This window comes from Ovis aries, chromosome X (genome assembly GCF_016772045.2).
Source record: "Ovis aries strain OAR_USU_Benz2616 breed Rambouillet chromosome X, ARS-UI_Ramb_v3.0, whole genome shotgun sequence".
Lineage (NCBI taxonomy): Eukaryota > Metazoa > Chordata > Mammalia > Artiodactyla > Bovidae > Ovis > Ovis aries.
In genome coordinates this window covers 116,468,039-116,492,387 of record NC_056080.1, presented here as the reverse complement: position 1 = coordinate 116,492,387, position 24,349 = coordinate 116,468,039, and the positions used below count along the sequence as shown (strand labels likewise).

The 24,349-nt window shown below is 37.4% G+C and overlaps 1 protein-coding gene across 1 annotated transcript in view; it reads left to right on the top strand.

Annotated features, from left to right (window-relative positions):
- The window catches only part of WDR44 (WD repeat domain 44), an 88,670-nt gene that overhangs the window by 46,130 nt on the left and 18,191 nt on the right, over positions 1-24,349 (top strand). Inside the window, exons 7-12 of the mRNA XM_004022399.6 lie at positions 864-1,000; positions 2,915-2,998; positions 7,815-7,921; positions 9,122-9,273; positions 11,455-11,593; positions 12,844-12,908. Coding sequence (XP_004022448.1) covers positions 864-1,000; positions 2,915-2,998; positions 7,815-7,921; positions 9,122-9,273; positions 11,455-11,593; positions 12,844-12,908 — 684 coding nt within the window. The remainder of the gene's footprint in view (positions 1-863; positions 1,001-2,914; positions 2,999-7,814; positions 7,922-9,121; positions 9,274-11,454; positions 11,594-12,843; positions 12,909-24,349) is intronic.

Sequence of the window (24,349 nt, the reverse complement as noted above, 5' to 3'; positions counted from 1 at the left end):
GACATATGTCTTTATACATGTTAGATGATGTACAGTATGTACAAGCTCAATGCTTAATTCTTAACTTAAAATTTAGTATATATTGGTTGACTAATTTATTCAGAATGAAACTTTGAAGCAGAGTCTTAGTTTTTGTTTCTTTTAAACAATACATTTTTAAAAATATTGGAAAACAGTTTTGTAGTTCCTCAAAATATTAAACATTTGAGTTACCATGACCTAGCAATACCACTCCTATGTATACAGCAAAGTGAAATGAAAACATATGTCCACACAAAAAATGTACATAGCTATTCATAACTAGCTAACTATTGTGGAAACAATACAAATGTCTGATAAATAGATAAATAAAATGTAGTATATCCATCCATGTGGACTATTTTTTGGCAATTAAAAAGAATGAGGTTCTGATACATGCCATAACACAAATGAACCTTGAAAGCATGATGCTAAGTGAAAGAAGCCAATCACAAAAGACTACATACTATATAATATAATTTATACGAAATGCCCAGACATAGAGAAAAAAAGTAGATTAGTGGTTGCCAGGAACTGGGAGGAAAAGGGAATAAGGTATGACAGCTAATGGATATAGGGTTTCTCTTGGGGGAGGCAGAAATGTTCTAAACTTAGATAATGGTGGTAGTTGTACAACTCTGTGGGTATACTAAAAACCGTTGAATTATATATTAAATGTGTACATTATGTGATGTGGGAATTGTATTTCACTAAAAATGTTTACAAAATTATTGTACACAGTACTGAATGTATCTAGAAAGTTCTTAGCTTACATTTTTTAGGATTTTGTGGACTCAAAAAGATAATTAAATTATAGGTACTCTTGGTGTTATTTTTTACTTCAGGAAATTTTAGCCAGTGTAATGATTAAAAACCTAGATACTGGAGAAGAAATACCTTTGAGTCTTGCAGAAGAGAAACTGCCAACGGGTATTAATCCTCTCACTCTACACATCATGAGAAGGACTAAGGAATATGTAAGGTATGGCGTAATGTTATTATTCATCATTTGTAGTATTTCACTCAAAGTAGTGAAGAGTTCTGTTTATGAACTGTGAGAGTCCCTAATTTGGTGTGTTCTTTTTTTAAAGTTAGAATTAAAATAGAGTCAGTTAATGTATATATTCTTAAACTTTGTCCTCTCTTTTTGAAAACAAGTTCTTTTTTTTAAAGATTCCACATTTAAGTGATATCGTAAAGTATTTGTCTTTTTCTATCTGATTTATTTCATTTAGTTTAATGTTCCCAAGGTCTATCCATGTTGTCACAAATGGCTGGATTTCCTTCCTTTTTATGGCTGAATAATATTCCTATGTGTGTCACATTTTCTTCATTTAACTTTGTTCTCTCTTATAACTGTGCAGTTACTTGGAGGGAAATACATATCTTAGTTCAGTTCAGTTCAGTCTCTCAGTTGTGTCTGACTCTTTACAACCCCATGGACCGCAGTGTGCCATGCCTCCCTGTCCATCACCAACTCCCAGAGTTTACAAACTCATGTCCATTGAGTCAGTGATGCCATACAACCATCTCATTCTCTGTCGTCCCCTTCTCCTGACTTCAGTCTTTCTCAGCATCAAGGTCTTTTCAAATGAGTCAGCTCTTCGCATCAGGTGGCCAAAGTATTGAAGTTTCAGCTTCAACATCGAACGCTCAGGACTGATCTCCTTTAGGATGGACTGGTTAGATCTCCTTGCAGTCCAAGGGACTCTCAAGAGTCTTCTCCAACACCACAGTTCAAAAGCATCAGTTCTTCAGTGCTCAGCTTTCTTTATAGTCCAACTCTCACATCCGTACATGACTACTGGAAAACCATAGCCTTGACTAGATGGACCTTTGTTGGCAAAGTAATGTCTCTGCTTTTGAATATGCTATCTAGGTTGGTCATAACTTCCAAGGAGTAAGCATCTTTTAGTTTCATGGCTGCAGTCACCTTCTGCAGTGATTTTGGAGCCCCCAAAAATAAAGTCAGCCACTGTTTCCACTGTTTCCCCATCTATGTGCCATGAAGTGATGGGACCGGATTCCATGGTATATCTTAAATATCATAGTATTTGGTTTGTCTTCTTTTAAAATGATTTATATTATTCTAGAGACAATATTAAAACATAAGAGGCAAAAAAGCCATGTGGGATAAATACCTGGTCTTCTGAAACTTTGCTTTAAGGATCAGAAATTTTATAAATAATTGTATTGTCTTTTTAGGATCAGACAGTGTCTTTAGAGTGAAATGATTGGCTTTACTGTGAGAAATATGTAGACCCAAGAAATAATTTCTGTGAAACCAAAGCTTTCACATGATGTGCCTGATAAGTAAGGAGGGAGATATTTACAAATTAATTTGTCATTTCTGTGCAGCATGTTTTACCCAGCACAATGCCTTTTTTGTGTTAGATTTTTCATAAATTCCTGAATTGCATTTGTTTATGTTTTATGCATTGTACCATCTTTCAAGTCTTTTAATTCTCAGAGTTATTTAAATTAAACTTACATAAAGCATGTAAGGAGAAGGCAATGGCACCCCACTCCAGTACTCTTGCCTGGCAAATCCCATGGACGGAGGAGCCTGGTAGGCTGCAGTCCATGGGGTCACTGGGAGTCAGACACAACTGAGCGACTTCACTTTCACTTTTCACTTTCATGCATTGGAGAAGGAAATGGCAACCCACTCCAGTGCTCTTGCCTGGAGAATCCCAGGGACAGGGGAGCCTGGTGGGCTGCCGTCTATGGGGTCGCACAGAGTCAGACATGACTGAAGCGACTTAACAGCAGCAGCAGCAAAGCATGTAAACATTTTTTTTCTTAACACTGATTAGTTAATTGTGTAGTATATATACATAGAGATTTTTGAGAAGTTTTGAGAAATGACTTCTTTTAAAATGACGTCTTCTTGTAGTAATGATGCAGCACAGTCAGACGACGAAGAGAAGTTACAGTCTCAACAAACAGATACTGATGGTGGACGGTTAAAACAGAAAACGTGAGTTACATCCAATTTCTTCATTTCAGGCTTCTATTACTGTGTGTTTGTGTGTATTTTATATATGAGAACTTTCATACTATTTTAAATCTATGCTCTGGCCAGTTTGTTTGTCCATCTACCACCACCACTCCTTGTCCTCAGGCAATGGATTATGAGTTCCTTGAGGCTGTCTTGGTCATTTTTATAGCATCTGACATACAGTAAGTTTTGCTTCATGCTTGTATTATTTTTCTGATGATAGATAGGTACCAGAAGTGTTGGTAGCAGAACATGATTGTTCTTGAAGTTGCTTTTTCCATTTCACATCATCTCTCCAAATCCTATTTGTCTTTCTAAATTCAACTACATGAGATTCTTCCTGACCACTCCAGTTCATAATAAAGATTTTCCTGTTCTCAATTTCAATGACAGCTATAGTCTATATACCATACATTTGCTATTTATATTATCTTAAATAGTTTTCTGATTTAAAAAATAAAATAAATACCTGTTAAACAACTAGACCAAGAATTGATGCTTTTGAACTGTGGTGTTGAAGAAGATTCTTGAGAGTCCTTTGGACTGCAAGGAGATCAAACCAGTCAATTGTAAAGGAAATCAATCCTGAATATTCATTGAAAGGACTAATGCTAAAGCTGCAGTACTTTGGCCACCTGATGCAAAGAACTGACTCCTTTGAAAAGACCCTGATGCTGGGAAAGATTGAAAGTGGGAGGAGAAGGGAACAACAGAGGATGAGGTGGTTGGATGGCATCACCTACTCAGTGGACATGAGATTAAGCAGGCTCCAGGAGATGATGAAGGACAGGGAAGCCTGGCATGCTGCAGTCCATGGGGTCACAAAGAGTCAGACGTGGCTGAATGACTGAACAACAAGAATATGTTGGAAAAGGATTTTGATCATACCATTCTTTTCTCCTGTATGAAAATCTAGCACAGTGGTAGTCATGTAGGATTTCCTTAATTATACACAAGTCCCTTGTTGTTCAGTCACTCAGTTGTGTCTGACTTTTTGCGACCCCATGGACTGCACCATGCCAGGCTTCCCTGTCCTTCACTATCTCCTAGATTTTGCTCAAATTCATGTCCATTGAGACAGTGATGCCATCCAATCATCTCATCTTCTGTCGCGCCCTTCTCCTGCCCTCAGTCATTCCCAACATCAGGGTCTTTTCAAATGCGTGGTGGCTAAAGTATTGGAGTTTCAGCTTCAGCATCAGTCCTTCCAATAAGTATTCATGACTGATTTCCTTTAGGATTGACTGGTTTGATCTCCTTGCTGTCCAAGGGACTCTCAAGAATCTTCTCCAGCACCACAGTTGGAAACCGTCAATTCTTTGGAACTCAGCTTTCTTTATTGTCCAAATCTCACATCCATACGTGACTACTGGAAAAACCATAGCTGTGACTATATGGACGTTTGTCAGCAAAATGATGTCTCTGCTTTTGAATACGCTGTCTAGGTTTGTCACAGCTTTTCTTCCAAGGAGCAAACGTCATAATTTCATGGCTGCAGTCACTGTCTGCAGTGATTTTTGGAGCCCAAGAAAATAAATTCTGTCATTGTTTCCATGTTTCCCCATCTATTTGTCATGAAGTGATGGGACTGGATGCCGTGATCTTCGTTTTTTGAATGTTGAGTTTAAAGCCAGCTTTTTCACTCTCCTCTTTCACCTTCATCAAGAGGCTCTTTAGTTCTTCGCTTTCCGCCATTAGGGTGGTATCATCTGCATATCTGATATTGTTGATATATCTTCTCACAATTTTGATTCCAGCTTGTGATTCATCCAGCCTGGCAGGCATTTTTCATGATGTACTCTGCATGCAAGTTAAATAAACAGGGTGATAATATACAGCCTTGACCTACTCGTTTCCCAATTTTGAACTGTCCATTGTTCCATGTCCAGTTCTAACTATTGCATTTGACCTGCATGTAGGTTTCTCAGGAGACAGGTAAGGCGGTTTGGTATTCCAATCTCTTTAAGAATTTCCCACAATTTGTTGTGATACACAGTCAAATCAATAAATCAGGAATAGGTGTTTTTCTGGAATTCCCTTGCTTTTTCTATGATCCAATGGATATTGGCAATTTGATCTCTGGTTCCTTTGCCTTTTCTTAATCTAGCTTGTACATCTGGAAGTCCTTTAATTGGCAATAATTTAGTCTAAGGCCAAAGTGAGTCCTCAAACTCAAGTCTGATCTCTTCTTTATGTGGAAAGTAAAGCAAAGAAAGCATTGAGATTTTTTTAGAAAAGGTATGCCCATAGTGGAGGTATATGATAACACCTCAGCCATCTGGACCTTGGCTGTCTAGCAGTGGCAACTATTAAGGACCGTATAATTAGAATTATTCAGGAGACATAGAGACCTCTAGGAAAGAGACTGCTCCATGCAGTAAAGTTCATTATTTTTTTTTTTTAAAGCTCCTCAGGTTTATTGAAAACCTTTATACTTCTTAAATAATTTTAAAAAGTCTGGTCATCTGATATTTAATCTCAGAGCAAAATAGAAGCATCGGACCGTGACAGATATGTTAGCACATAAGAATGTCAGAGAATACTCTGATTGCAAGAGAAGAATCAGGAAAATGATAGAAAGGACTCATATATTGCTCAGCCATTCCAAAAGGCAGTGCTTTCAACTTCTTCTCACATCGTGATGTTCAGAACCTGGTATCATTTGCACTGAATCCTGGGGTAAGCTGATGAGGCAGCTGATGGCCAGAAGAGACTGGCCCAGGGCTCTGCCTTCTTGGGGCCCTACCCTATTGCCTTGAAGGCTGAGAGAGGACCATTATTATGGCCCACTTGGAATCATTTGAGAAGCCTTGGTGTATTAAAGAATAGTAAAGATGGTAACTGATCCTGTTTATTAAAGAAATTTATTGAGCATTAAGTGCCATAAGAGGCACAAATGTATGTATTTTAAAGAAATTTATTGAGCATTAAGTGCCATAAGAGGCACAAATGTATGTATTTTAGAGATAGTGTCATACAAAATGGCTAAAATATCTGCTTTCTTGCTTATAGTAGTGGTAAACCTATAGTTAATCAGAAAAATATAACTTCAGTTATAAATAGCAGAGACCTTATTGTGATTTTAAAAATGGTTTATCTGTTTTTAATCTCTATATGTATTTAATCTCTGTATCACAGATATAAACTAGTGGTTACCAGTGGGGAGAGGGAAGAAGGGAGAGGCAAGACAGGGGAAGGGGAATAAGAGATACACACTGCTATGTATAAAATAAGCTATAAGGATATATTGTACAGCATGGAGAATATAGCCACTATTTTATAATAACTTTATTTAAATTTTATTTTATGTTGGAGTATAGTTGACTTAACAATATCATGTTAGCTTGACTGGTGTACAACAAAGTGATTCAGTTATACATGTGCATATATCCATTCTTTTTCAGATTCCTTTTCCATATAAGTTATTAGAGAATATTGAATAGGGTTTCCTGTGCTATACAGTAGATCCTTGTTGATTATCTATTTTATATATAGTAGTATGTATATGTCAATGCAAAACTCCTAATTTATCTCCTCCCCTCCACCTTTCCCCTTTGGTAACTGTAAGTTTGTTTTCAAAGTCTGTGAGTATGTTTCTGTTTTGTGAATAAGTTCATTTGTATTGTTTTTTTAGATTCCACATGTAAGTGATAACATATGATATTTGTGTTTGACTTCAATTAATGTATGATAACCTCTAGGTCCATCCATGTTGCTACAAATCTCATTATTTCATTCTTTTTTATGGCTGAGTAATATTCCATTGTATATATGTACCTCGTCTTCTTTATTCATTCCTTTGTTGATGGACATTTAAGTTGCTTCCATGTCTTGGCTATTGTGAGTAATGTACATTGGGGGTGCATGTATCTTTTCAAAGTGTGCTTTTCTCCAGATATATGCCCAGAGGAGTGGGATTGCTGGACCATATGTAATTCTTTTTTTATTTTTTTAAGGTATCTCCATGCTGTTCTCCATAGTGGTTTTACCAATTTAAATTCCCACCAACATGTGGGAGGGTTCCCTTTTCGCCTTACCCTCTCCAGCATTTATTGTTTGTAGACTTTCTGATGATGACCATTCTGGCTGGTGTGAGGTGATGCCTCATTGTAGTTTTGATTTGTATTTCTCTATTAATTAAGGATGTTGAGCATCTTTCCATCTGCTTTTTTTCCATCTATATGTCTTTTTTGGAGATACATCTATTTAGATCTTCTGCTCATTTTTAATTGGATTGTTTGGTTTTTGTTTTTTTTGATATTCAGCTGGCGGGAGCTGTTTTTTTATATTTTGGAGATTAGTCCCTTGCTGGTCACTTCATTTACAAATATTTTCTCCCATTCTGTGGGTTGTCTTTTGTTTATGATTTCCTTTGCTATGCAGAAGCTTTTAAGTTTAATTAGATCCCATCTTTTTTGTTTTTATTTTCATTACTCCAGGAGTTAGCTCCAAAAAGATAGTGCTGCAATTTATGCCAAAGAGTGTTCTACCTATGTTTTCCTCTAGTGACATTATAATGCTGTAGAGGATATGATACTGTCACTGGGGAGAACTGCCTATATTTCCTTTGTAGCCATATTGATTTGAGTATATTTATTCCATAAAACAAGGGATTTGGGGAGTTAAATACCTACTATTTATATAAAAAAGGAATTATTTCAAAATTATACACTTTACCAATCACAGCTCATGAGATTATCTGTGAATTGTTGAACTTTTACAGTTAGTTGAGTTAATAAGAAGTAATCTGGGTTGTTTTTTTTTGTTTTGTTTGTTTTTTTACATTTTTGGTAAGGACTCAACTAAAGAAGTTTCTAGGAAAATCAGTAAAGAGAGCGAAGCACCTTGCTGAGGAATATGGTGAACGTGCTGTAAATAAAGTTAAAAGTGTTAGAGACGAAGGTAAGGGAAATAGAACCCTTCAACTGAATATTTAATTGATTTGTAGTCATTTAAGTTTAGCCTGTAGTTTAAAAGAAACATTTCTGTTTTATTGAAAGTAATAAATCTTTATAGCTTTTATCTTAGCATTTCAATAAATCATATTACTCTCACTATCAATTTTATGAGTGGAAAGAAAAATTTATTTATTTATCTTAAACATGAATTTGTACATATTTTGTGACTGTGGCAACTTGGAAGAGGTGTTTGTTCAATAATCAGTTGTAAATTAGTTTTGTACGACTGGTGTTTATAAATATTCTCAAAATTAGGTAGATTTTCTGAATTTCTGCACCTTAACCTCCTGTGCCCTTGTTATAACTGTATTGATTTGTTTTATTTAATAAGCACTTACATAGTATTTATTCTGTGCCAAACACTGCTCTCAGCACTTTCACCTGTATTAGCTCATTTACTCCTCTTAAAATGTCTATGAAGTAAGTACCATTATTGTTGTTGTTTAGTCACTAAGTCATATCTGACTCTTTGTGACTCTGTGGACTGTAGCCCACCAGGCTCCTCTGTCCGTGGGTTTTCCCAGGCAACAATACTGCAGTGTGTTGCCATTTCCTTCTCCAGGGGATCTTCCCGACCGGGATTGAACCCATGTCTCCTGCATTGCAGGCAGGTTCTTACCACTGAGCCACCAGGGAAACCCCCATGACTGAGTACAGCGGGGTTACCATTATTATCCCATTTTATAAATAGGAAAACTGAGGCACAGAAAGGTCGAATACCTTCCCCATAGTCACATAAATAATAAATGACAGAGCTGAATTTGGACCCAGGCAGTCCATGGGGTCGCAAAGAGTGGGACACGACTGAGCGACTTCACTTTCACTTTTCACTTTTATGCATTGGAGAAGGCAATGGCAACCCACTCCAGTGTTCTTGCCTGGAGAATCCCAGGGACGGAGGAACCTGGTGGGCTGCCATCTATGGGGTCGCACAGAGTCGGACACGACTGAAGCGACTTAGCAGCAGCAGCAGCAGCAGTCTGGTACTACCAGACTCCATGCTGCTAAACCGATATGCTATTTAGTAGTAGACAGATTTTGCTTTTCCAATTAATGAATCTTCTTGTTAAGCAGTAGATATGAAAATATGATTGTAGCAATATCTGCATTAGCTAGTGATGCTTTCTATTGCTTTTCTATTCAGTTTTTCATACTGATCAAGATGATCCTTCATCAAGTGATGATGAAGGAATGCCATATACAAGACCAGTTAAATTCAAAGCAGCACATGGCTTCAAAGGACCTTACGATTTTGATCAGGTCAAAGTGGTACAAGATCTTAGTGGTGAACATATGGTAAGCAACCTTTGTATTTTTAAGGATTGATTCTGTTTTCATTGAGAGAAATAATTTGGCTTCTTTAAAGCTGATGTCTTCTTATGTATATAATTTTGCTAGCCTGAGCCTGAAGAGTGAATTGATATAATATGATTTAATGAATAAGTAATGCAGAGTCTGTCTCTGAATTGTTGTTCAAGAAGTGACTTATAAGTAAACTCTAAGCCTGTATCATTAAGAAAGCTATGTAAACTTTCTCTTACCAAAGAAAGGTACCAAACTTAAAAGCAATTAAGGGTGATCTGTCATTTTGAACAATGTTTAAAATGTTCCCTGGTATATTTTAAATAATTTATACAAATATTTCAGAAGCTCGGTATATTTTGTGAAGTGAAAGAGCAAAGAGAGAGGTAGAGGTACAGGTTGTCTAAAAATGTACCAAAGTAGATGTCAAGTTCACAGAGTACATCACAGTTACCCCCTGAAAATGCTAGAAACACAGGGAAGAGTGTAATAAACTTAGAACTGGGTAAGTGATGCTGTGGGTCTTTGACCAGGGAATCTACTTATCTATTTACATTTTTAAATCTAAAAGTTGGCTTATACATATCAGGTGGCAACCAGATTTGAATTTACTTTGGTGCTTATAATCTACACATAAAACATTTGAGTCGTAGAGCATAGGGAACTATATTCAATATCCTGTGATAAACTATAATGGAAAAGAGTATAAAAAAGAATATGTATTATATTTGCAACTGAATCACTGCACTATATGGCAGAAATTAACACAGCATTGTAAATCAGCTACACTTCAGTAAAATAAAAGTTTTTTAAAAGCTTGAGTTATTTATAGTAAGTTCCTTAAGGATCTGATGAATTTCCTTGTACTATATTGAGACTTTTTCAGTATTTCTAGTTTTAAGTTAAAATCTCATGGCAGTATGTTCCAAATGACAAATTTCTTAACATTTTTGTGGGAATTTTGTGGAAATGAATATTCCAGTAAATAAACCGTTACCTCTAACTTGGATGATCTTTTTGATCTGCATAGATGTATGTTATCAATTTAATAGTGGTGATAAGTGGTGATATTTGGGATTTGGCCTTTCCAATTTAAGGATTCACGTTCTTTATTGCTTTCCCCCACATACCCCCCAACTCTTTTCAATACTGTCTGTCTGGGAATTTTAGCAATATGCTACAAAAGTTTTTTTCTGGGGAGAAAAACAGAATGAGACTGCACCATTCCAACACTTCCAAATGCCCAGTGCTATGAGGATTACTGCTAGGGTGCACCTTATTCTTCCCTCAGCCCTTGTCAAGAGTTGTTATTGCTATTCTCAGGGCTGTGCCCCCTCCTATCCCACTTGCTGTCATGTTCAGCTAGGAGACTAAGACCCCAAGCTAGGATTTGTACTTTTGCAGTGAAGGTTTCTGGCCACCTCAGATCTCCCATTTCCGTTAATATGTGGACAATATATGGGTCTTGAAGTTGTTAGTTTACATTATAGCAAACTGCAGCTCAGCTGTCTTTCCCCTGTCTTCTAAAGGCCCCTTTTGTGGTATTATAACGCCACTGGACTGTTAGCTTTAAGTGGTGCTAGTCATGTGAGCATTATTTTAGTATACAATAAGTCTCCTACATACAAACCTTCAACCTGCGAACTTTCAAAGATGCGAACCTGTGTTTGCATGTCCAATCACGTAAGTTCGCGTGTCTGGCATACATGGTCACATGTGTGCATCCTCTACAAGTGGCTGTGCTTTTGTGTACTTTACAGTACTGTATAGAGTACAGTAGTACAGTATCCTTATTTCAAGCCCAGGATGTCTGGAAGCAAGTATAAAAGCAGTGGTGATATAGGTGGTACTACTCTACTTTTCAAGGTACTGTACTGTAAGATTAAAAATGTTGTCTTAATTTTTTGTGTTTGTATATTTTTTGTTTGAAAAGTATCATAAATCTACTACAGTACAGTACTGTATAGCCGATTGTGTTAGTTGGGTACCTAAGCTAACTTTGTTGGACTTAAGAACAAATTGGACTTAGGAAGGCACTTTTGGAATGGAACTTGTTTATATGCAAGGACGTTATTGTATGTATCATTTGGCATACAACTTATAATATAAGGGGTTTTTTTGGCTGAAAAATAATGTCTCAACTTTTGAACTTTGAACCTTCTTTTGTTTTCACAGGGAGCTGTGTGGACCATGAAATTTTCTCACTGTGGCAGATTACTTGCCTCTGCTGGACAAGACAATGTAGTGAGAATATGGGCTTTAAAAAATGCTTTTGACTATTTCAACAATATGCGAATGAAATACAATACAGAAGGTATTTTTCCTTTATTGGCAGGATTTAAAAAATCCGGAGACATTAGGTATAATAATACGCTCTTATCTGGCAATCATTTGCAGCAACCACTACTTTCCGTAAAAGCCACAAACCTAAAAGTAAGACAGAAGTCAACAGCAAAAAGCATCTAAACCCAGTGAAAAAAACTACCACAAAGTTTTTGACTTTATCTCTTATCAGGTATACTGCAGAGTTAAATTCATGAACTATTGAGGACAAGGTGGTTTGGTTTCCCCTGGTAACTTTCAAGTCTATCCTAGGTTAAAATGAAATGTGTGATTAATCTAGAAAAAGAATGAGAATAATACATACATCTAATAAGTAAAGAATGATTAAGGAAACATAAGCCATGGAAAGTAAATGTGATTTGTCAATACATCAATGAGTATATGAAACTAGGTTAAATGGAAAAGAGTAACCCCCGAATATGATGTGTATACACACAATTACAACTATGTAAAATATTTCTGTATTATGTTATCAGCAAAGTGTTTAGAATTGATGTTTTAGGAGCTTTAAGTGTATAGGATTATTTTCTTGTAATTATTGTCATTATTTAACTGCAGTACATTTTCACCACAAACCTCTTGCTATCCAGTCATCCAAGGCTGAATACATTAAGTTAACATATGGGAGAAAGAAGAATAGAGGTGACCATGGGCAGGAGTATAGAATATAGTTGCAGTAGTAGTTTGAGGAACATAGAAATCTAGGGAGAGCCACTAAACCGGCCAGTGGGGCCCATATACTTTAGTAGCCCCATGAGGTTGTTTGAAATATGTTATAATAACATAATTTGAGATCATAATGAGTTGACAGAAAGTAAAGCTGTTTATTGTACATTTCTTTTATTGCCCTGCCTAGAGCAGACAATTTTCAGTGGCCATTGAGCCCAGACACTTTTTGCCCCTTTATTGTTTGTCTTGCTAATTGTTCTGATTGACAAGAATGTCTTCACAATGAATAATGAGGATATAACAATATTTTATTAAATTGGAGATGTGATAAAGCCAATTTATAAAGATTCTATATAAAAACAAGAAAAGCAAATACTTTGGTGCCTAAGAGTTAATGCTTTGCTTGTTTAGAAAAATACATTTTTCTAGAATGATGCATTCTATGACTTTTAATTAGGTGTTACTGTATTATTATTTGTGATTGATGTTTTCTTTGTGTATATACAGTTGTATATACATACATGCCTTTTAACAATTATTATGTCATTTTAGGACGTGTGTCCCCATCACCTTCTCAGGAAAGTCTAAATTCATCAAAATCTGATACAGATACAGGGGTATGTTCATTATTTTATGGTTACTGTTGTTACATGCTATGATTTTTTTAACCATGAAATACCTTGTTTATCAGATATTACAGATTCATGAAAACACTTAAAATTGAGATGCATTAGAAATGAGAATTCCTTCTGTTAGAATTAGTAAATGAAAAATTGTGATGGTTAAAGGTTGTCACACAGTGACTAATATTATTCAAACTACTATACTAATGTAAATCTAAACAAAAAAATTCCCTCTCCTCAAATCCATGTGAGGTACTTTATTTAAAAATTTTCTCCTAGTTTTTGCCCACACCACACAGCATGTGAGATCTTAGTTCCCTGGCCAGGGATTGAACCTGTTCCCCCGGAGTCCCTAGATATTTTTAAAATAATAAAAGTAATGGATACCTGAATAAGAAGTAACTAAGAAAAGAAAAAAAGATGCTGAAATATCTTAATTTTTCCATCTTCTTGGTTTAGTAAATGCTTTATTCCAGTGTCAGGTAGTTTAAAATATCTTAATGATTTTCATTTGGTCTCAGAGCTGGAAAGTTAAACATAACCAGTTTTAAACCTAAAAAGCAGAATGCAAAATTTTCTAAGCTGTCCCCTGTGGTTCTTATGTATTGAGTGAGGCAAAGGTTATGCAAATAAAGAGAACCTAAAATGTTCACCTGCTCAGTAGTATTTTCCTGGGATTTCATTAGCTCTATGGTATTTGACACGAATTTTTCCCTACTCTAAACATACTCCCCTCAGCTTTCCATGGTTCTGTTCTTCCTTGTTCTCTTCCTATACCCCTGCTGTCTCTTCCTCTTCCACCCCTTTAAGTATTGCTGTTTCCTTGAGTTTTGTCCTTTGTCCATTCTCAATTAAGATATTCACTTACTGCCTCCAATCCTGAACTGGCTTTGGCTCCAAAATTCTTGTCTTCTTTCAAGAGCTTTATGTTTTTTAAACAACAATGAAATCTTATTGTGCATGTTGCCCTTTTCACATAACAATATATAAAGGCTCTCTCCACCTACATGTTCTTTAAGCACATCAATTTTGAGTGTCTGTTACATGTTCCACACACTGCTAGATTCAGCAAAATCAAAGGAGACTTATTTTGTGGCCTCAGGGATCTTGCTGACTAGTGAAATAGATATACCTGCAGTTATAGTATTTGATGATAATACTCTATTGAAGATACTACACAAATATACAAGTTAGCCTTATGAATCAGGGTGTCAGGAAAAGCTCCCTGGAGGCTTTGAACGAGGAGTCAATTATGTAAGACAAGGAAGGAAGGGGAGTATCAGAGCAGATAGCAAGTGCAAAAGCATGGAGGCTGAAACAGCATGGCATGTTAAAGGTACTACCTGGCTGGACCAAAGGCTGCATGTGTGGGAGTTGTAGGAAAGGAGATAGGATTGGGATTTTAAGTGGCTTTTTATGTTAAACCAAGACATGAACTTTATCCTCAAGGTACTGGGGAAGGATGGGCTTTGAGGAGTTTAGATCAGAAGCTGAGTTAAAATGTTTAGATTTTTGTTTTGGAAAGAGCATTCTGGTAGCAGTGTAAAAGACAGATTGGATGGAGGTTCCAGGCTAGAGACAGGGAGACCGTTTAAGAGGCTCTCAACTTCATAAAGAAATGAGTACTTCAATTATGGTAGATTAAGATAGTAATGAGTCTAGAAACCATAAAGAGGAGCTGAATTTGAGAAATATAAAAGAAAGAATTGATAACTCACTACCTGGGGCAAAAAATGAGTAGCATAGGATGATTCCCATGTGTCTGACTTGAGCAGCTGGTTAGATATTAATGATCATTCACGAAAATGTATTTTATTATTATCTACTCACAACCCTGCTCCTGCTCTTTTGAGCCATCTTTAATGGCATCAATATCCATAAATTACCTTTTTAAGTCAGTTAGAAACACTCTGTTACTTTTTCTTTCTCACTCACAGGTCAAATTAGTTAAAAATTCTATCCAGTCTACCTCTTCCTATGTCCATGGAATCTGTCACCTCATCACTCACATCATCTTGACCCTTGATACTTATTTAGATGCTTGCTGTAGCCTCCTAATTGGGTTTTCTGTCTCTGGTCTCTACTGCCACTAGTTTTTTTTGTTTGTTTGTTTGTTTTTGCCACACCACAAGGCTTGCGAATGAAACCTGTGGCCCCTGGTTTGGAAGCAAGGAATCCTAACCACTGGACCATTAGGGAATTCCAGACTTGAGTGTATCATTTTGTGATTTAAAATCGTCTAGTGGCTCCTTGTCACCATCCTTCCTGATATTACCTCTTCTTACCTTTTTAACTCAGTACTGATTTCTTAGTACCTCTGCATCCTACTGGCTAGGCCAGATGTAGGTCTGTACCCTAAATACTCACTTTCATGTCTTCATTCATGTGGTTTGCTTTGCCAGGAATTCCCTTCCTATCCCCTTTCCTTACAGAGCAAATCCCCACTTATCCTTCAGGATTCAGCCTAAATATCTTATCTTCTCTTATTATTTTCCCTGAGTCATGCAAGCAAAATTGTTCCTCGCTTGTGTTCTGATAGTATGTCATATGTACTTTGACATTGATATTACTTACTGTGTCTTCCTTGGCAGTTTGTCCCTCTGGCTAGGCTCAGAACCAATTGAAGGCAAATATCTGTGTATCACAGATCTTAGTATCCTTGAACCTAACCCCATGCCTGACTGCAGCAGGCCTAAATCAGTGTTAAATTACCACTTCTATGCCTTTCATTCATTCCTATTCCCTTATCTAGATGCCTGCAGTCTCCCTTTTTTTTCTACTTTAAACTTGGCCTGTTCTTCAAGGCCCATTTCCTCCATAAAACCTTTACTAACTAATGTAGTCGTTAAAATTTTAACTACTTTGCCTTAGGGGAAAAGGATTTGCTTTTATTAGTTTAATTCACAGTAAAGCTTCCAGGTCTTGATTACTATTAAAAACAGGGACTATTTGTACCATCTTATATTATCTTATTTTAACAATGCTACTTACAAATTATTAACTACTTCCATTCCTACCCTCCCCCAAACCCCTAAGTAACTCCCAACATTGTTTGAATAGAAGACATATTAAATGAGGAGCATAGGGACTTTCCTGGCAGTCCAGTGATTGGGATGCCACACTTCCACTGAAGGAAACAAAGGGTCCAGTCCCTGGTTGGGTAACTAAGATCCCACATGCTGTGTGGTCTAGCTGGGTTGTAGGGTAGCAAGGCGGGAGCAGTTGGGGGGGGGGATGGGAAATGAACATAGTAGTTCTTTTTTTTTTAATAAATTTATTTATTTTAATTGGAGGTTAACTGCTTTACAATATTGTATTGGTTTTGCCATACATCAACATGTATCCACCACAGGTATACATAGTTCTTTGACCCAGAAAGTACTGATGCCCTGAAGTACTCAACTCTATTTTCTGGGGTAGTTGAGTATCATTTATATCTGTTATTTTCAGGAAAAGATTCTTTGGGGTTTCTTTCATGTCTGTCATTCTATATGGAGACAGTTAAATGAAGACCCTATGCCTTTGGAGTTTGATATCTAGTATTATCTTTGAACCTATTACTTGCTGCAGTGAGGCACAGTAAGCACAGTAGAGTTTATTTCCCTTATATATGTGTTCTTTTTTCTTTTTCCTCATGATAGTGGTATCTTATATTTTATCTCTTTTGAGATATAGACTTACATCTCTTACAGACTCTTGGCTTCTTAGCATCCATGTAAAATAGAGTCCATAAAAGTACTTATTGTACAGTTGGGCATACAGAGTGACATACCCAACATCACTCACCTACTCATTGGTTATGCCAAGCCTAGAATTCTGGCTCTTATACTCTGTTTCTATTGATTTCCGAAAGTAGCTCAGTAAACATAAGGAAGAAGGGTGTGTTTAGTTTGCTCCATTATGCTACAGTCATGTAACATTTCTTCTTGACACTAGAAGTTGTAAGTATGATGTTTGCCTAAAAATTAATGTTTTTCTTGGATAAATCTATTTATGTTTGGTGCACTTTATTAGTGGAATACCAATATGGTTGTTATAGCATTTAGTTTCTGCTTAGAATTTTTGAGAATAGATTGTAGGGGAAGAAAAAATTTCCTCTACCATCTTACATTCTGTGGCTGGGATCTATGAAATAATCTGACAAAAGTCAGATTAAGAGGAGAGACTGTTTATTATGTATGCATATGGAGGCCTTCCTAGGGAAAGAGTGAAGACCCCAAAAAGCTGTTATACACAGGAGCTTATATATCATTTTAACAAAGAGCAAGAAGTTAGTGGAAAAGTGACAAGATAAAGAAAAAGGAGTTTAGGCTTTTAGGGGCAGTAAATTGTGAGAAGGTAAATCTGTTGGGGAAACTAATGGAAGGTAACGGTTATTTACTAAGATTCTGTTTAGGCAGATAAGATTGATTCTCTCCTTCCTGGTAAGGGAGAGGTGAGGGGGAGACACCTTCACAAAGGGCATTTTATGCTCTGCTTTCAGATAGAAAGGAGGAGGGCAGATGTTTTTTCTTGTCTCTTTCTTCTCAGTTGCCTTCAGCTCAAAATAATCCTTAGGCAAAGGGGCATGTTTTGGGGTGACATTCTCATCCCCTTCAAAATCATTAGAGTCTAAAGCTTGGATGAAAGGACTTAACTGTAAGAAAGTGAGAGGAAATTTTTGTGAATTTGTACACATGCAGTATTTTATTTAAAATGCACACTAGTTTATATTTGGTTCAGCCAACAAACAATTATTAAATGTCAAAAATGTGTTAGGCACTAAAAATATAAAGATGCAGTGGATAATTCATGCCAATAAGCAATGTGTGGGAGAAGACATATATCAACAATGATAATATATGCCCAAAACAGAATTACCATTTTCCTGAGAAAACACTCCTTTGATGGTCTACATACTTGATATCAATCAGGTCACTGTTTAATAAATATGTTATCTCCTGAGTTAGAAGCTGTGATCACTTTTCATTCTTTTGTTTCTTTCAGTGTCTACTCATTTACCATATCCTGTCCACTTAATCTGAAGTGTCTTTGGAATCTGGCCATTCCTTTCATTTCCGCTACTACAATCCAGGCCTTTATCTCTTACCTGGACCGTTAGAGCTGTTCTCCCAGATTCCACTCTTTGATCCACACTGCCAGCAGAATTAGTTTCCTGTAAAACAAATCTGATCATGTTCAGTTCAGTTCAGTTCAGTCGCTCAGTCGTGTCTGACTCTTTGTTGACCCCATGAATTGCAGCATACCAGGCCTCCCTGTCCATCACCAACTCCCAGAGTTCACTCAAACTCACGTCCATCAAGTCGGTGATACCATCCAGCCATCTCATCCTCTGTCGTCGTCGCCTTCTCCTCCTGCCCCCAATCCCTCCCAGCATCAGAATCTTTTCCAGTGAGTCAACTCTTCACATGAGGTGGCCAAAGTATTGGAGTTTCAGCTTCAACATCAGTCCTTCCAGTGAATATTCAGGACTGATCTCCTTTAGGATGGACTGGTTTGATCTCCTTGCAGTCCAAGGGGCTCTCAAGAGTCTTCTGCAACACCACAGTTCAAAAGCATCAATTCTTCGGTGCTCAGCTTTCTTCACAGTCCAACTCTCACATCCATACGTGACTACTGGAAAAACCATAGCCTTGACCTGATCATGTTACTCTACTGTTTAAGCGCTCCTTTTGGCTCTCTTTTTTTCCTATAGGATTAGGTCTAAATTCCTTAGATGACTCAGTCTTTCAGAGATCAGCCTGACCTCAGCTCTCACTGTTACTTCCAACCCTTCCCTCTCCCAAACCTTATGGGAGCCACTTGGTTGTTCATGCCCCAACAAAAATGTCAGACCCTTTGTTGATTCCATGTATTTACATATGCTTTTCCCCTTTTGCCTGGGAAATTCATTTAAGACTTTTCTCCTCATTGAAACATTCCTTGCTTCACCTAATTTAATCAGTGCTCCCTCACTGTTCCATGGTACTTTACCCGTAGTTCTGTTAAAAGCATTTACTATATACTATATCAATTTATGTAATAACATTTTATGAGCCTTTACTCGGTGCCATGTATTTCACTAAGTACATTTTATGTCTTACTTAGCCTCACAACAATCCTGGTACTGTTGTGAAGTACTATTAAGAACCCTGTTTTACAGATGAAGAAAAGAAGGCTAACTTAGATATTGAGTGATATACCAATTTTACACAGTAGGTAGACAGTACCAGAATTAGAACCCAGCTCTAATCAGTCTTTTGGGCTTCCCTGGTGGCTCGGATTGTAAAGAATCTGCCTGCAATGAGAATATCCGGGTTCAATCCCTGGGTCAGAGTGATCCCCTGGAGTAGGGAATGGCTACCCACTCAAGTATTCTTGCCTGGAGAATCACATGGATAGAGGAGCCTGGAGAGCTACACTCCGTGGGGTCAAAAAAAGCCAGACATGACTGAACAAGTAATACTTTCACTTTTCTGATCTGTCTTTAGATCTAATGCTGTTAACCATTATGCTCCACTAGTTGGCATCTGAAGGTCTGGTACTGTGTCTTCATTTAGTCAGCAAATACTTATTGAGCATCTGTTGTTGTTCAGTTGCTAAGTCATGTCCAACTCTTTGCAAGCCCATGGGCTGCAGCACGCCAGGCTCCCCTGTCCTTCACTATCTCCTAGAGTTTGCTCAAATTCATATCTGTTGAGTTGGTGCTATCTAACCATCTCATCCTCTACTGTCCTCTTCTTTTGTCTTCTGTCTTTTCCAGCATCAAGTTATTTTCCCGAGAGCTGGCTCTTTGCATCAAGTGGCCAAAGTATTGGAGCTTCAGGTTCAGCATCAGTCCTTCTAATGAATATTCAGGGTTGATTTTTTTAGGATTGACTGTTTTGATCTCCTTACTGTCCAAGGGACTCTCAAGAGTCTTAAAACCATAATTCAAAAGCATTAATTATTTGGTGCTCAGCCTTCTTTCCAGTCCAACTCTCACATCTTTACATGACTACTGGAAAAACCACAGTGACTATATGGACCTTTGCTGGCAAAGTAATGTCTCTGCTCTTTAATATGCTGTCTAGGTTTGTCATAGCTTTCCTTCCAAGAAGCAAGCATCTTTGAATTTCACTGCTGCTGTCACTGTCTACAGTGATATTGGAGCCCAAGAAAATAAAATGTGTTGCTGCTTCTACTTTTATCTCTTCTATTTGCCATGAAGTGATGGGACCAGATGCCATGACCTTAGTTTTTTGAATGTTGAGTTTAAAGCCAGCTTTTTCACTCTCCTCTTTCACCTTCATCAAGAGGCTCTTTAGTTCCTCTTCACTTTCTGCCATAAGGGTAGTGGTATCTTCATATCTGAGGTTATTGATATTTCTCCCGGCAATCTTGATTCCAGCTTGATTCATCCAGCCTGGCATTTCACATGATGTACTGTGCGTATAAGTTAAATAAGCCAGGGTGACAATATACAGCCTTGATGTATCCCTTTTCCTATTTGGAACCAGTCTGTTGTTCCATGTCCAGTTCTAACTGTTGCTTCTTGACCTAAATACAGGTTTCTCAGGAGGCAGGTAAGGGGGTCTGGTATTCTCATCTCTTGAAGAATTTTCCAGTTTGTTGTGATCCACACAGTCAAAGGCTTTCACATAGTCGATGAAGCAGATGTTTTTCTGGAACTCCCTTGCTTTCTCTGTGATCCTGTGAATGCTGGCAATTTGATCTTGGTTCCTCTGCCTTTTGTAAACCCAGCTTGTACATCTGGAAGTTTTTAGTTCACATATTGTTGAAGCCTGGCTGAAGGATTTTGAGCATAACTTTAGTAGCATGTGAAATGAGCACAATTATACGGTAGTTTGGCACTGCCCTTCTTTGAGACTGGAATGAAAACTGACCTTTTCTAGTCCTGTGGCCATTGCTGAGTTTTCCAAATTTGCTCGCACTTTGAATGCAACACTTTTAACAGCATCACCTTTTAGGATTTTAAATAACTCAGCTGGAATTCCATCACCTCCACTAGCTTTGTTCATAGTAACGCTGCCTAAGGCCCCCTTGATTTCACACTCCAGGATGTTTGGCTCTAGGTGAGTGCCCACACCATCATGGTTATCCAGGTCCTTAAGACCTTTTTTGTATAGTTCTGTGTATTCTTGCCACCTGTTCTTTATCTCTTTTGCCTGTTTGGTCCTTACATTTCCTGTCCTTTATTTTGCCCATCCTTGCATGAAATGTTCCCTTGGTATCTCCAGTTTTGACAAGGTCTCTAGTCTTTCCCATTTTATTGTTTTCCTCTAGTTTTTTGCACTTTCGTTGAAGAAGGCCTGTTATCTCTCCTTGCTATTCTCTGGAATGCTTCATTCAGTTGGGTATATTTTTCCTTTTCTCCCTTGCCTTTCACCTCCCAGCTATTTGTAAAGCTTCCTCAGACAACCTGTTTACCTTCTTGCATTACTTTTTCTTGGTGATTGTTTTGGTCACTGCCTCCTGTACAGTGTTATGAACCTCTGTTCATAGTTCTTTAGGCACTCTGTCTACCAGATCTAGTCCCTTGAATCTGTTTGTCACTTCCACTATATAATCATAAGGGATTTGATTTAGGTCATATCTGAATGGCCTAATGGTTTTCCCTAATTTCTTCAATTAAGCCTGAATTTTGCAATAAGGAGCTCATGATCTGAGCCACAGTCAGCTCCAAATCTTCTTTTTGCTGGCTGTGTAGAGCGTCTCCATCTTTGGCTGCAAAGAATATAATCAGTCTGTTTTCAGTATTGACCATTTGGTGATGTCCATGTGTAGAGTCATCTCTTGTGTTGTTGGAAGAGTATGTTTGCTATGACCAGTGTGTTCTCTTGAGAAAACTCTGTTAACCTTTGCCCTTCTTTATTTTGTACGTCAAGGCCAAACTTGGCTGTTACTCCAGGTATCTCTTGACTTCCAATTCCCTATTGGAATTTTGCACTCCAATTCCCTATGATGAAAAGGACATCTTTTTTTTTTTTGGATGTTGGTTCTAAAAGGGCTTGTAGGTCTTCATAGAACTGGTCAACTTCAGCTTCTTCAACATCAGTGGTTGGGGCATAGACTTGGATTCCTGTGATGTTGAGTGGTTTGCCTTAGAAACGAACTGAGATCATTCTGTCATTTTTGAGATTGCACCTAAGTACTGCATTTCAAACTCTTTTGTTGACTATGAGGGCTACTCCATTTCTTCTATGGGATTCTTGCCTACAGTAGTAGATATAATGGCCATCTGAATTAAATTGGCCCATTCCCATTCATTTTTGTTCACTGATTACTAAGATATTGATGTTCACTCTTGCTGTCTCCTGCTTGATCACATCCAGGTTACCTTGATTCATGAACCTAACATTCTAGCTTCTTACACACTATTGTTCTTTACAGCATTGAACTTTACTTTCACCACCAGGCACATCGACAAATGAACATCATTTCCACTTTGGCCCCACCACTTCTTTCTTTCTGGAACTATTAGTAATTGCCTGGAGAAGGCAATGGCAACCCACTCCAGTACTCTTGCCTGGAAAAGCCCATGGACAGAGGAGCATGGTGGGCTGCAGTCCATGGGGTCATGAAGAGTCAGACACGATTGAGCAACTTCACTTTTCACTTTTCACTTTCATGCATTGGAGAAGGAAATGGCAACCCACTCCAGTGTTCTTGCCTGGAGAATCCCAGGGATGGGGGAGCTTGGTGGGCTGCCGTCTATGGGGTCGCACAGAGTCAGACACGACTGAAGTGACTTAGCAGCAGCAGCAGCAGTAATTGCCCTCCACTCTTCCCCAGTAGCATATTGGACACCTTCTGACCTGTGAGGGGGCAGGGGAAGGCGCTCATCTTTCGGTATCATCTTTCGGTGTCATAACTGTTTATGTTAATGGGGTTCTCACAGCAAGAACACTGCAGTGGTTTGCCATTCCCTCCTCCAGTGGACCACATTTTGTCAGAACTCTCTACTGTGACCCGTCTTTCTTGGGTGACCCTGCACAGCATGGCTCAGAGCTTCATTGAGTTATGCAAGCCCCTTCTCCATGACAAGGCTCTGATCCATGAAGGCTGGGGATATAGTAGTGAATAAAATAAACCAAAAAATCTATTTTTGTGAAACTTACTCTCATGGTTGAAGACAGAGAGACAAAACAAGTAAATTTTGTAACATATTAGAAGGTGAAAATTTTCATGGAAAAAAATAAAACAGTGGGGTGATGGGAGGTAAATACAGTGGACAAGCAAAGCTTCGTTGAGAAGTTGTCATTTGAGGAAAACTTGAAGGAGGTGAGAGAGGGATCATCTGTCTGGCTATGTGGAGGAGAAGAACATTGCCAGTAGAGGGAACAGCAGCATGTGAAACAGTGATAAGGCAGGAGTTTTGGTATGTTCAATAATTAGCATTGAGGCCTGGGTAGTTGGAGCCACTGAGCAAGAGAAGAGTAGTAGAAAATGAAGTCATGGAGGTGTAGATGGGGCAGCCGTAATATGTAGGCCACTGCAAGGACTTTGGCTTTTACTCTGAGAAAGAAGCCGATGGAGAGTTTTTGAACAGAGAACAACATAGTCTGACATATTTTAAAAGGCTTATTCTGACTCAAATACTGAGAATAGATTGTAAGTAGATTTGAAATATTTATTTTGGCACTCAAGTTATATACCATACCTGGTATATAGTAAGTGTTAATAAATATCAAAAGGTTAAATTTTCAAAGCAATCTAACTTTAAAATGGCATTTTTATATAATCAGGATGTTTAGATATAAATTAGATATTAGATGATACAAATGGTATTTTTAGGTATGATAACGTAATGACAGTTATACTTAAAAGAGAGATTATTAGTTAGAGATACGTATAGAATATTTACTGATAAAATGATGATGTTTAGATCTTCCTTTTACTGCTCCAGCAAAAATAAGCAAATACATAAAAGTAGGAAGATTGATAAGATGAATAAAATGTTGATAATCATTAAAGAAGGTGATGGATGCATGGAGTTTATTTTACTGTATATTATTTTATCTACTTCTGTGTATATTTGAAAGATTCATAATAAGGTTTAATATATACATTATATTTACACAGAGAAAAAATATCTCTCTACATATATATATCTATTCAGAGAGATATAGATAAAATACATAAGATTTCATTTGGAATTCTGCCTTTAATAAAAATTTATCATAAAGAAATAATCATATATGCCTAAAGATGTAAGTAAAAGGATTTTTATGTTAGTGTTTCAGAATAGCTAAAACTTGAACAAACAAAATTTTTATGGTTGGAAAATAAAAACTGTGGTATAATCTATACAGTGTAATAGATTATTATGTTTCGGTCCTTAAATTATTTTCAAAGATTATTTAATGCCATTAAAAAATATCCTAGATGTATAGTGAAAAAAGCAGAATGAAAAGTTCGGTATATTATTATCCCAATCTTAACTAAAAATATCT